The 12,576-nt window shown below is 32.6% G+C and overlaps 1 protein-coding gene across 1 annotated transcript; it reads right to left on the reverse strand.

Annotated features, from left to right (window-relative positions):
- LOC109326330 (ABC transporter G family member 38) lies at positions 378-12,128 on the reverse strand. Its single transcript, XM_019559022.1, has 24 exons — positions 11,872-12,128; positions 9,881-10,001; positions 9,711-9,799; positions 7,416-7,500; positions 7,151-7,310; positions 6,130-6,206; positions 5,973-6,026; positions 5,681-5,771; positions 5,292-5,593; positions 4,675-4,956; positions 4,285-4,601; positions 4,044-4,204; positions 3,825-3,928; positions 3,556-3,712; positions 3,320-3,460; positions 3,129-3,232; positions 2,707-3,039; positions 2,311-2,601; positions 2,129-2,212; positions 1,900-2,033; positions 1,585-1,812; positions 1,301-1,472; positions 847-1,101; positions 378-750 (listed from the first exon to the last, which is right to left on the reverse strand). Exons 1-24 carry the CDS (start codon positions 12,126-12,128, stop codon positions 493-495), a joined length of 4,257 nt encoding a protein of 1,418 aa, XP_019414567.1. The 3' UTR covers positions 378-492.

The following is a 12,576-nucleotide window of genomic DNA, read 5'->3' on the forward strand; positions in this document are numbered from 1 at the left end:
TGATTCATGTCATTGTAAGACACAACAATACTTAGCTTAGTGCATATTCTCTCTTGTTATAATTATATGAGAAATACTTGAGTGTGAGTGAAATTTGGTGTACTTGTGTTTTGGGAAGTGAGTGAAACACTTGTAGTTCTCTTTTATCATAGTGGAATAATCCTTGTTGCTCTTCAGTTGTGGACATAGGCAAATTGCCAAACCACATTAAATTTTCGGTGTCATTTTCTCTATTATATTTTATCCATGGGTCTTTCGCTTTAACAAAATCCCTAACAGAATCAAAATGATTATGGTTTAGGGGTTTTTCCATTCAATTTTCCTATTCTTTCTATCTTTCTTTGATACTAGTGTTTATCATAAGGGTACTACATTTGTATCAATTACACACATTTATTTGAAAATAGATAAGTCACTCTTACAATGTACTGTGTCTCTAAGAGCTTGACTTCCTTATCAATAGAAAATACACAAGCAAGAAGAACAAGCTTATCATCTTTTCTGAAAATTCAGAGCTGCAGTTCCGTATATATACGCGAACGCAAACACAAAACTAAACCCAATTAGCACCAGAGAAACCACCCACAAGAAATCATAGCTGAACCCATAGTGGTCCTTCATAAACTCTGACACTGTCTCCCCAGAATATAACTTACTCTGCAAGTCTGCATACTGTGAGGCAACCAGTCCATACATACTCCATAAAGTCGGGCAAAGCCAAGCTAACCATCGCAACCATATCGCTATTTTCTGCACCCGATAATATATCATTTCAAAGTCAATTTACTTATCTCATTTGAAATGCACCATAAAATATTGTTACGCTTTGTAAATTATTCAAGTTACCTGTGTTGGAATCAAAAAGCCGGCGAAGAGAGTCCATACTGTGGACATGAGACTGCTTAATATCGAAGCAAATGGTTGATTGGGACTTATTGCGGATAACGCCATGCCATTGTAAGTGAAGTAGAGGATGGTGATGAAAATGAAAAACAAGTTCAAAAAGAACTTGGCTGCTGTCCACTGAAATCCCATCATTGCATACACTATGATTGCGTATATAGTTACCTGAACTACCGTATAAGGGAGCTCAATTACAACCTGATCAAAGTAAAGAAAGTCATCGGTTAAGGACCTTTATAAGGAATAATTAGAGAGCACCAGATTTGTCTGAGTTAGTAAGCACTCCATGTGCCATTATTTGCTTTAGAAAATCAAAATCAGAAGAGGAAAGTTTAAAAGATAAAAGGAACAAAAGATCATTTATGACTTATAAGATATGTCATGAAAGTGTTCAAACCTGTGCAATAGCATATGGCAAAGCAGAGTACATTCCAGCAGCCCTTTCTCGATAAAAAACTGTTCGTTCAGCGAGTAGGACTGGCCGCACAGTACCAGCATTATTCCGTCCCATGAATAAAATGGCCATATACATGGAGCCTACTCCATTCATAATCTCCTCTTTTGTACTCCTATAACATCAAACTGACCAATGAGAACCTACTCTCCACTTTCGCAACAACCAACTTATCTGTAAAATGTAAAATTTAACATTCTTATTTATATTCTGTTTGAAACTTTTACCTGAGGCTTCCTAGACGCAAGAATAGTACACCAAACATGATGGACATTGCAACAGAAAGTAAAAGTCGGACTGCATTGTATGACGTGTTTCTCCAGTAGGACTTGTTGATTTTCCACACACAGGCCTTCAATTGGTTAAGGTATGTCTGTGAATACTTAGACGGAAAATGAAGATCCTGCGAATCAGGCGGAGGATTACTCAACTCCCTTACCAAAGCTATATTTGTCCTGCATTGTTACCCATAAACAATATTCAATAACCAATCATGAAGTTTTTTATCATAGCAAAAATTGAGATTTTTACATTATTCTAACCTGTAAAGATCTGAATTCTTGTATATATCAGAAAACTTAACACCAAAAAGGTCTTCTTGTGCCCTTGTTGTCACTTCCAATGCCCAGGTTGCAGGATTATAACCATCCCTGATTCTACCCACTTGCGAAATTCTCTGAAAACCCCAAACATTTGAAAGGTCAAGGACTAGTAGAACTTACTTATCTAATGAGTGAAAACTGAAAGTATTTTAGTTCAAAATAGGCTTACCTGAAAATACTCAATCAAATGGCGTGACTGTGGCCCTATCGGACCGCTGTATATTTCTTCACCTCCTCTTGTTAGTAAAAAAAGCTGCAGTTGAAAGAATAAGTAGGAAAATCAGCACCATCTTGGTAACGATAATTTATAAAGTAGGAAACTATGTGGTGGATATCAACACTATCTTGTACCTCATCAAATGATTCAAATATGTCAATACTTGGCTGGTGAATGGTACATACAACCGTCCTTCCTGTGTCCACAGTATTTCTCACTGTCCTCATCACAATGGCGGCTGCTCTGGCATCTAGACCGGATGTTGGCTCATCCATAAATATTATTGAAGGATTTGCTACAAGCTCAACTGCAATGGTCAACCTCTTTCGCTGTTCAATAGCAAGACCATTCAAATTTGGGAATCCAACCAATGCATCTCTTAATGGTGTAAGCTCAACTAGTTCCATCACTTCCTCAACAAAAAGCTGCATTTTTATGTCTAGTAAGTCAATTGGAAAAAGAGAAAAAACGGAACACCGCATAGCAAGGGTTGTATAATATGTAGCTATAGATTTTAATTCGCTACTGACCTCTCTAGTCTTTCGTTCAATATCAGCAGGTAACCGGAGCCACGCTGAGAATAAAAGGGACTCATGCACAGTAACCAGGGGTGAGTGAATGTCATTCTGCTCACAGTATCCGCTAACTCGAGCAAAAGTACTCTGGTTCTTTGGGTAGCCGGAAACCATAATATTTCCTTCTATGTATCCAGTATTTTTTCTTCCAGCTAATACATCTAAAAGAGTTGTCTTTCCAGCCCCACTAACACCCATGAGTGCTGTAAGGACACCTGGTCTGAATGCTCCACTCAATCCTTTAAGTAGTTCCAACCGTTCTTCTAACATGCCTTGAGATTTCATTCCCTATAAATCATAAATATGTTAGCTCAACCTATATGGCTTTATCAGCATCTTCAGGGCATGCAGCATGAATAAGTATATTAGAAGTATACCTTTGGCATATCAACTGAATATGTGATATTCTCAAAGGTTAGGCAAAGAGGTGTAAATGGCAGAATAGTTCTTTTTGTACCACTTTTTACAGTTTGAACTGGATCTGTCATTTCATACAAGAAATTGGTGATTAGCGATAATGGATGGTTAAGAAATTCTAACTCTTGATGTTACTTCTCATTGAGCTTACTTTCATGGGCCATGGAATCAACTGTCCTGCTTGTGCTTGCTTCACTTTGTAGTAATCTGTTATCCTGATTCCTTCTGTGCTTAGTCTCTTCGTCATCGGAGGTTTCTTGTGGAATAAAGACCGATTGAGATTTTCCATATTCTGCGTAAATGTGGTCACATCAATAAAAATGTTTTAGTTGAAATATCGAAGAATTTTAGATTGAGAAACATTGGCATTTAAGACAGAATGCTCACCATTAAGATAGGTAAGTGCCAGAGCCGAAATCACATTGAATAAGAAGAAGACTGCAACCAATACTACTACAGCAATCCAGTACCAGTATGATTGAGTTTGTAATCCACGCAGTTTCAGAACTGCTACCCCCAGAGTTTCAGTTGATCCATTAACAACCTGTCATTAGTTTCCAACAATCCAAATCTTTAAACATTCTCTTCCTAAAATTTAAAACTCGGGAAGTAATTTGCATTTAAAACATTTCTCTCGCTCTCAACCAAATAATTACCCGGTTCCAAGTATTGCCCAGAAACTCATTTGTAGATAGTCCAGTTTGTATGTACATTAGAGGCGATGTCCAGTATCCCCAAATTATCCATTTGGGCATGTTTTCTGAAGGAGACATTAGTGTATTGTTATGAAAGAATGTTGAACAAATCATGTGAAACATATTTGAATAACATGTAATGTAATATCAGAAATATAAACACGGCAGCATGATTTCTACCTCGTGATAGAATGAATCCTCCTAAGATTAATATCCACAACAAAATAACACTTCCTGCTGTATTTGCAACTATATGATCCCTCATAGTTGCTGCTATGCATGTAAAAAGTGAGCATGCCATGAGTGAATTTAACAAGAGAAGGAAGAAATGCCTCAGCATCCTGAACAAATATCGAAAAATATGTTAACATATAAACCAAGAGAGTATGAAGACTATGAGAAATAAACATTGGATACTGGCCTTGTAGGACTAGGATCAAACCCTAGTGTATAGTAAGTTATGGCAACCCAAAAGAAAATTTCGACTATCGATTTTGGGATTCCAAGGACTGAAGCTGGCAAAGAGAATGCCCAAGAAGGGTAGAATTGTTGGTCTCTTTGCTTATAAAACACAGGAAGCTTATCAACCATTATTGGAACTTCAAAGAACCCAGCGAATGTAATGGTGTTGACAACAAAAAAGATTGCACTCAAATAATTTGCTCCATCTTCTACTGTGTTATGGTCTTTCCTTACATTTGAAAATATTGCAGCTAGACATAGTGCACTGATTTGCATCTGAAATCAAATATCGGGAATTGTTACAAATGAAATGCATTGTCTTTAAGATTTAATTTTCTATAACACTTACTTGAATGATCCTGAAGATGTGCACAAAAGCCATCCTTTTCGTCAGAATAAATTCTCTTTCCAAACAAGCCATCAACAACTCTTTCTTGTTAGTTCCATATTTGGATTTCGTTAAAGCTGCAGGGTGGCTTTTGGACCTATCAAATGGGGTGGCTAGCTCTCTTTGGATGGCACTACCAACATGAAATGACATGAAGGTCTTCGCAAACTCATCGACTGAAATGTGACGATACGGTTTTTCTTTGTTAAACCAATACTGTCCTTGATCTTTTTTCGAAGTGACCTGGTAAATTGTTATAGGGAAAAAAGGAAAAATTAAACAAACTGTAGAATTGGGAATGAATTAGCATAAACAAACTTTGGTGTAGGAAAGCATTAGAAGCCTGCAGAAAGCTTTCTAAAGCAATTTTGCTATGATCGGAATTTGGAACACATTATGAAAAATAATAGTATTGCAGCACATATGGAGGAACAAAACAATGTCCTACATCTATGTGTGCCTATATTCCCACAGTCGCATTATATGTATAACATTTAAATTCATCATAACAATTGCAAATGACAAAATGTTTTTTTGGAATGGCATGGCAGAGTATTTGACTTTCATTTTTCACTTACTTCCTGTAGGTAGTCAGCGACAGCTTTTCTCTCAGGACATTTGAAACCCATGAATTCAAAAAACTCGAGAATATGTTCGCGGGGGCCCTGGTACACAATTTGTCCCTCGGAGAGAAGAATAACATCATCAAAGAGATCAAATGTTTCTGGTGGAGGCTGGAGAAGAGAAATGAGAGCAGACTTGCCCAAAATGTGGATGGATTGTCTGATGCAATTAACTATCTGGAATGTGGTCGAACTATCGAGGCCGGTAGATATGCTGTCCATGAAGAGTACATTCACAGGACCAACTAGCATCTCACCTATTCAAACCAATTAGGATAAAGATTTAGTTTTTTTTAAATTTTGAGTTATAGAAATCCGGAAAGACTAGAGGTTGGAAAATTTACCTGTTGTCACCCGCTTCTTTTGTCCTCCTGATACACCCCTTCTCATTTCGTCGCCTACAATGGTATCAGCACAAACTTCCAATTCTAAAATCTGAGGCCATAAGAAAAAAAATGCAAGTAGTATTAAAGAAAGTAACTCATCATATAATGTTAACAATGATATCAGCTCAAACTTCCAATTCTAAAATGAGGCCAAAAGAAAAAAATGCACGCAGCATTAAAGAAAAGTGACTCATCATATAATCTTATATTAAAGTCTAAAGTACATACATAATAACCTTTATTTTGTTACCTTTAGAATGTAAGCTGTAACAATGTCCTCCTTCTTTCCACTTACCATTGATGCCTACATCAAGATTCAAGAGGTATTTAATGTTCTGAAATTAATTAGGCAATGTTTACAAACCCTGATTTAAACTGAGAGAGCTTATAACATATTATTAAAATACCTTCATTAAAGCATCTAAATATGGATCTGGAGTAATGTTTAACTGCTTCTCCCTGCTGAGGAGCTCCACTAGCATATCTTTAAAATGTAGATAGAAAATGGTCAAAATTTCAATAACTACTGTTTAAATTTACAGAAATGTTAGCAACACACTGTTTTTAATACATGGATGAAGTTCATGTGGAACCACAATTATAAAAGAGTTTGTCTAAGAGAGTGTTGCTAGCATTGCTATTTACAAATGCAGTCAAACTTTGAACTTTTTTATAGGCAGACAACATTTTATTTTTTCTTTCAAGGGAATGGGAGAGAGAGTACACTTCTAGTGGTTTTAACCTGAATACTCGATGTTGTATGGTTCTATCTTATGAAGCACCCATACTTCAATAAGTTTTACGTATCCATATCCAATACGTATCAGATACTGATACTTCATCACTATGTACCTATAGCGTATTGAAATAAATTTTTTGAAAATTAAATAATTTATAAGTTTGATATTTTCCGGATGCTATTGAAATGTTTTCTCGATACATCATAGACACTCAAACTACCATGCAATAATATTTTTAGACAGAAAAAACATAATACAATCAATTAAGTACAATAGATAAACATAATATTCAATCTAGCAAGTGAACTTGTAGAAACAAAACATGTGTATTGCATAGAGAATGAACAAGAAATGAATATACATACTGTTGATCATTGATTAAACAAGATTAACATTGTTCCTATTTATCCCCACTAAAGAATGATTCCTTATTTCCTTATGATAATTTGAATTTCATTTTGTACTTAGTAATGTCTAAGCAATATCTTTTTTATTTGGAAATTCATAACAATAACAATAATTATATGTTTATTGTATTTTATAGATTTTATGTGCATATTTTATATGCATATCCCAAACTTATCATATCCTGCATTTTCAAGAATATATCTATCGACATATCAAATACTAGTATAAAATATATGTGTTTCATAAGTTAAATCAACTAAGTTGACTCTTGAATACTTACCATAACCCGTGCCAACACCTTGACATCTTGCAGAGAAAGCCAAAGTTTCTCTAACTGTTAATAAAGGAAGGTGCACATCATTCTGGCTGATATAAGCAGAGGTCCTTGATGACTCAAACTCATGCAGCTCATGACCATTGTATGTAACTTTACCTGAAACCTATTTACACATTATCCAATATCAAAATTCAGAATGCAAATGTAATTTAAATAAAAAAGGCTAAATAACTATTCAAGACCATGTTGAAATTTAGAATATATGTACCTTAAGTTTTGAGTCAATCCTTCCTGACAAAGCTCTTAATAAAGTGCTTTTACCGGATCCTGGTGGTCCTAAAAGCAAAGTCATTCTGTTTTTTTTTTTTACAAAAAATGATATTAAACTTTTGAAGTATATAGAAAGGTGTAAGTAAGCAAGTTTTGAGAGAATAAGAAACAAGGAAATAACTTATAAGTTGAAAATATCTCTAAAATAAATTGAAACTATCCTAAAGTTTTTTGGTACTATTAAAAATATCCTTTACTGTTTAGGTAAAGTTTAAGTGAGTTAAATTTGGGGATTTTATTAGGGCCAAGGCAACAATTATACTAGATCTTACGGAAGTAATAATATATTTCATGCTAATGATGTGCTTATATAAGTAGTGTGATTAAAACTCACACCATTATGGGATATGAGACGATTCCAACTTTAGGTGAGTGACACTTTGGTTTGTCTCATCTCCAAGGTTAACAACTCCAATACTTTTAAGAAATTCTAGCCAATTAGTATGTACAATATGACCTATATGTTTATTAGAAAAGTGTTTGTGAATAGACTTTGACCTCTATTAAAGAAGCTCATTTGTCTTCTTCAAAGCAATTTTCTTTTAGGTAGAGGTATTTCTGGCAATGATATTATCCTTCGGGAAATCATCTACCATATGGGTAAGGGATTCCTCAAATCTTGCCTATTAGACTTTGGTACCCAAACAATAACTATTAAATTCATTATGTATTGTTTCTCCACATCTTCATTACCCATCCTCTAGAACAATATCAGGTTGTCAAATTTCAACCACCCCAAAGACATGTGACAAGGGATCCCTTATCTCCTTATTTATTAGTCTTATGTAAGGAGAAACTATCTCTTACAATTACAGAAGAGATTCATTCGAGGAGATGACTTTAGATTCAAATCTCGAAGAACGATCCTTGCATATCTCAGTTTAACTTCAAGAGGGCTCTCAAATACTAAGGAAGCCAAATTTACAAGTATTACATCCATTAAGTTCATGAATAACTTCCAATGTATTAAGGGAGAGTGTACAGAGAGGATTGCAACTTTATTCTTGAAAAAAATGCATATAAGACTCTCAATAAGGCTGGGTACCTACCTATAATATGCTCGTGGGATCCTGTTACCTGGATCCACAATTCCTAAATAAATATATATATATATATATATATAAACATTAACCTAATTAAACATATTTTACATCATAATATAATGTTAGTTGATGGAGATATCTCAAACATTATATTTTATTGTTTTATTTTAAATTATATTTCCTAGTAAAAGATTTATATTTAATTGAAAACTTAAAGTTGTGTACTTGTATTTTATTTATGTTTTGTAATTATTTTCTAAAATAACACATATGATTATAGGAAGCACGTGCGCAATGTACGAGTTGTTTGAAAATTTTAAAATATTTTCTGAATGTTTGGGTATCCAAAGACCAACGGGTAACTGACCCAGTGGATATTTATAGTAAGTTTGGGTCCCAAAATGGTAGAACGAGGTGAGTCTGGATAATATACTATCCGGACTCATCCAAACTCATTGTCATCCGTACTCTTCACCTATAAGCTCAACTAAAAACCTATCCTCCTAGTACTGCTCTTGGCCGTAAGTGAGATCTCTTTGTTCTTTGGTGGGTTATGTGGACATATAGGATATTGATCTTGGAATCAAGGATGTCTATTAAGATCACACATGACACATCAATAGAATAATGGCAATTATCCCTCTTGACCTTGTTGAAAAAATTGTGATCACCATTTTCAGTTGCACCCTAGAGATCCTGATCAAATCAAATGGAAGGAGAATCTAAAAGGAATCTATACTGCTAATAATGGTTATAAATGACTCTCGAAGGACCACAACTCTATTGTGTCTTAAAAACATTTAGTGTTATAGTGATTAACTTGACGCGATTACTTTGACCGAGGACGTCATGCTTACTCATCATCAATACCCATTTATTGTTCTTTCCATCCAAGATCTTCTAAATCTAGACTGAGAGGTTACTTGACCCACACGTTAAGGGAGATAAATTTATGTGCTAGTTTCCTAGCTAAAAGGGGAGCTTCTTCATTTGATATGTTCACTCTTATTGACATCATTATCACTAGCTCAGAAGCTTGTAGTTTGCTTATACTATTGGAACTTGATTTTTAAGTCCTTAATATTGTTTGAATTTTCATATTATTAGCAAAAATATATACAAACTCACTTTCCATTAAAAAGAAATAAAAATACCATGGGAAATGATATTTCCTAATATTTTTAATTTACCTGCCAGGTTTTATAATTCCACTGACATCACTAAGTATTGAGAACTTCTGCTTTTTATTTGGGAAAATATGAAGATAATTTCCCAGAGTCTGTGACAAAAAAGACAAATCGTTAACCATGAGATGATACATTATGTCAATATAATTAAATCCTCTAGTTTAGGCTTATACCTCGGCCACATTAAGAATAACGTTCAGGATAGAGGGTAAAGCTCTCTTGCCCACGTAGGCTTCTGTATCAATTTTTAGATTCTCAAATCGAACTTCGATTGTTGGTAAATTTAGAGATACCCTGAAATTTTCAAAAAATAAATTTAATCAAACTTTTGTGTAAAATATAAGGAAATTTGATGTTGCGGTAATGTAGATAAGGGATGAATTCAATTACTCAATATTTTTTTTAAACTTACTCTTATAGTAAGTGAATCTCCTTCCTAAAAATAAAAGGAAAAATACATAAAATCTCTATAAACTTTGTCATTTATAAGTAGTCGTCCTATTTTCTTCTTAATTATTCCTTAAACTTTACCAATTGGTAAAATTAATCTCCTATAAATATATTGTTAAGATCCACAACAGTACTACAGTAGCAATGAAACAATGTAGGTTAACCAACATTGATATTCGGAGGAAATAACTATCAAAATATAAAATTGAATGAGAGGAAGAGAATAAAGAAAATTTAAAGTTAAAAGTGATTAATGCAGTAGTATTGTTATATATACAAAAATAAAATATTAATAATCTAAGAGATTAAAAAATGCACTAACTTAGAATTTTTTATTGCTATTGATAAAAAAGTATCATTATGTAAGGATCAATTACATAGATATTTAAATTGAAGGGATAATTAAGAAGAAAAAGTTTAGGATATTTTTATAGAGTTTTTCTAAAATAAAATATTTTCTATTTATTAGATATATTACTTTCTAAAACAAACTTCACAAAATAGTATGCTTGATAAGCTTTTTATTAGATTAGTGTAAATGTAAATCATTTTTGTTACTTCCTCTATTCCAAAGAAAGTAAAAAATTGCAAAAAAGAGTTTGCGTGATTAAAATTCTAATGTGCAATTAGATAATAACGGATGAAAATGCATTAACATTTCAAAAATTTACTATTTTTATGAGATTGAGCTAATGTCCGTATACTCATTATATGCACTCTGATTTATAACAAAAAAAGTCATGCTGAAAATTAATGGCAGATCTTGACAAAATATTTAGGAGCTGCTTTATTTTTTATGAGGAAAACTGGAAAAGTATCATTCTGACCTGTCTCTCAAACGAATGATCTTATTCTTATATTGGTCTTATAAATTTTCAAAATAAAATATTTATTGAAAATAATAAAATATATAAAAAAAATAAGCATATATGATAGAATAAGAGGCAAAAGTTTCATCTATTATTTTCAATATAAATGGTCATATTAAAATTGGAAAATCAATTCAGTACAAGATTAATATTAGATTAATTTACAAATTCATAACTAAATTCAATCATGAAATCAAGCTAGATTTACTAAAATCCTATGCATAATACTTAAAAAGCACCATATCTCTTACACCATAGTGTTCTTTATCAATAATTATATTATTTAAAAAAATTATAATTGAGAGTTTCAGACTCTCAAAATTAAAACGATTATAAAAATATTAAATTAAACAATCACCCATTGACGTATGTATTGTATTTTTAGAAAGTAGATCCAGAATGCTATATTTTGTAGTGGGAGAATAAAGATGACGATTCTTTAACTACAGTTTTTTCGTAATGCAAGAGTAAACGAGAAGCTTTGAACAAAAACAGTGTGATAAAAGAAAAAAATCACTTTTATTGTAATCACCCACTTGGGTATGTAATGAACTATAACATGGTTGTACTTGTAAAAATCATTTTAAAATTTTTGTGTACTTGCAACATGGTTGTATCAACTGTTTTAATATATGTTTCCATTTTTTGTAGTGTTTTTTGTACTACCAAAAATATTTCTTATTTTTTGGATAATGAACTCATCTCTTTTGAGATTCGTGACTACCCTTCAAACAAGTGTCGCTTATAGGAATTGAACCATCGACTTTGAGAATCTAGTGCGACTTTCCTATTGTTTTTTATAACTGAGATATAATAAACCAAAAAAAGCTGGATAAGGAACTTACCTATCAATTCTTCTCTTAAGCCTTTTTAGGTATGATTCATTTTGATCTATATGCTTAACCACACTTTCAAGAAGCTCTTTCTTTTCTTGAAACCCAAGCTTTTTAATATCAATTTCTTTCAAATCTCCAGCAATTCCATGTAGAAAACCTTTACGTGCTCTTTCATATGTTGAAAGCCTTTCAAGTGCTGCCCATTTTAGAGCTTCTTCCTCATCATATTTTCGATTACTAGAGTGACTTTTGAGTTCAATATCCATAAGGAATCACTAGAAAATTATGTCAATAAAAACGTATACAAGAGGTTGTTTTTATAAAGGGAAGAAAGGAAAACAAAAACGGTTGCTTCTTCGTGTACCCTAAGATAAAAGCTTATTTAAATATAAATATATAAACACTAAATTTTGTCTTATCTATTTTTTTCACAAAAAAAAGTGGTAACTGAATTTTTTTTAAAGAAAATTGGTAACTTTTATGACTTTATAAAGTCACATACTTAGAAGTGTTATAAGTATTATAAATAGCTTTCTAATATGAGTGCAATGTCTTGGCATTGTTAGTTTAAAAATTTATATAAAATTAATATATAATTTATAATTCATTTAGATTATTTTTTTCAAAGAATCAATGATGATTAAATATGAATGATATAATGACACTATATAAAATCTTTACATTGTTAATACATACATTTCTTTTTCTTGTATA

Source organism: Lupinus angustifolius, chromosome LG14 (assembly GCF_001865875.1).
Source record: "Lupinus angustifolius cultivar Tanjil chromosome LG14, LupAngTanjil_v1.0, whole genome shotgun sequence".
In the NCBI taxonomy this organism is placed as follows: domain Eukaryota; kingdom Viridiplantae; phylum Streptophyta; class Magnoliopsida; order Fabales; family Fabaceae; genus Lupinus; species Lupinus angustifolius.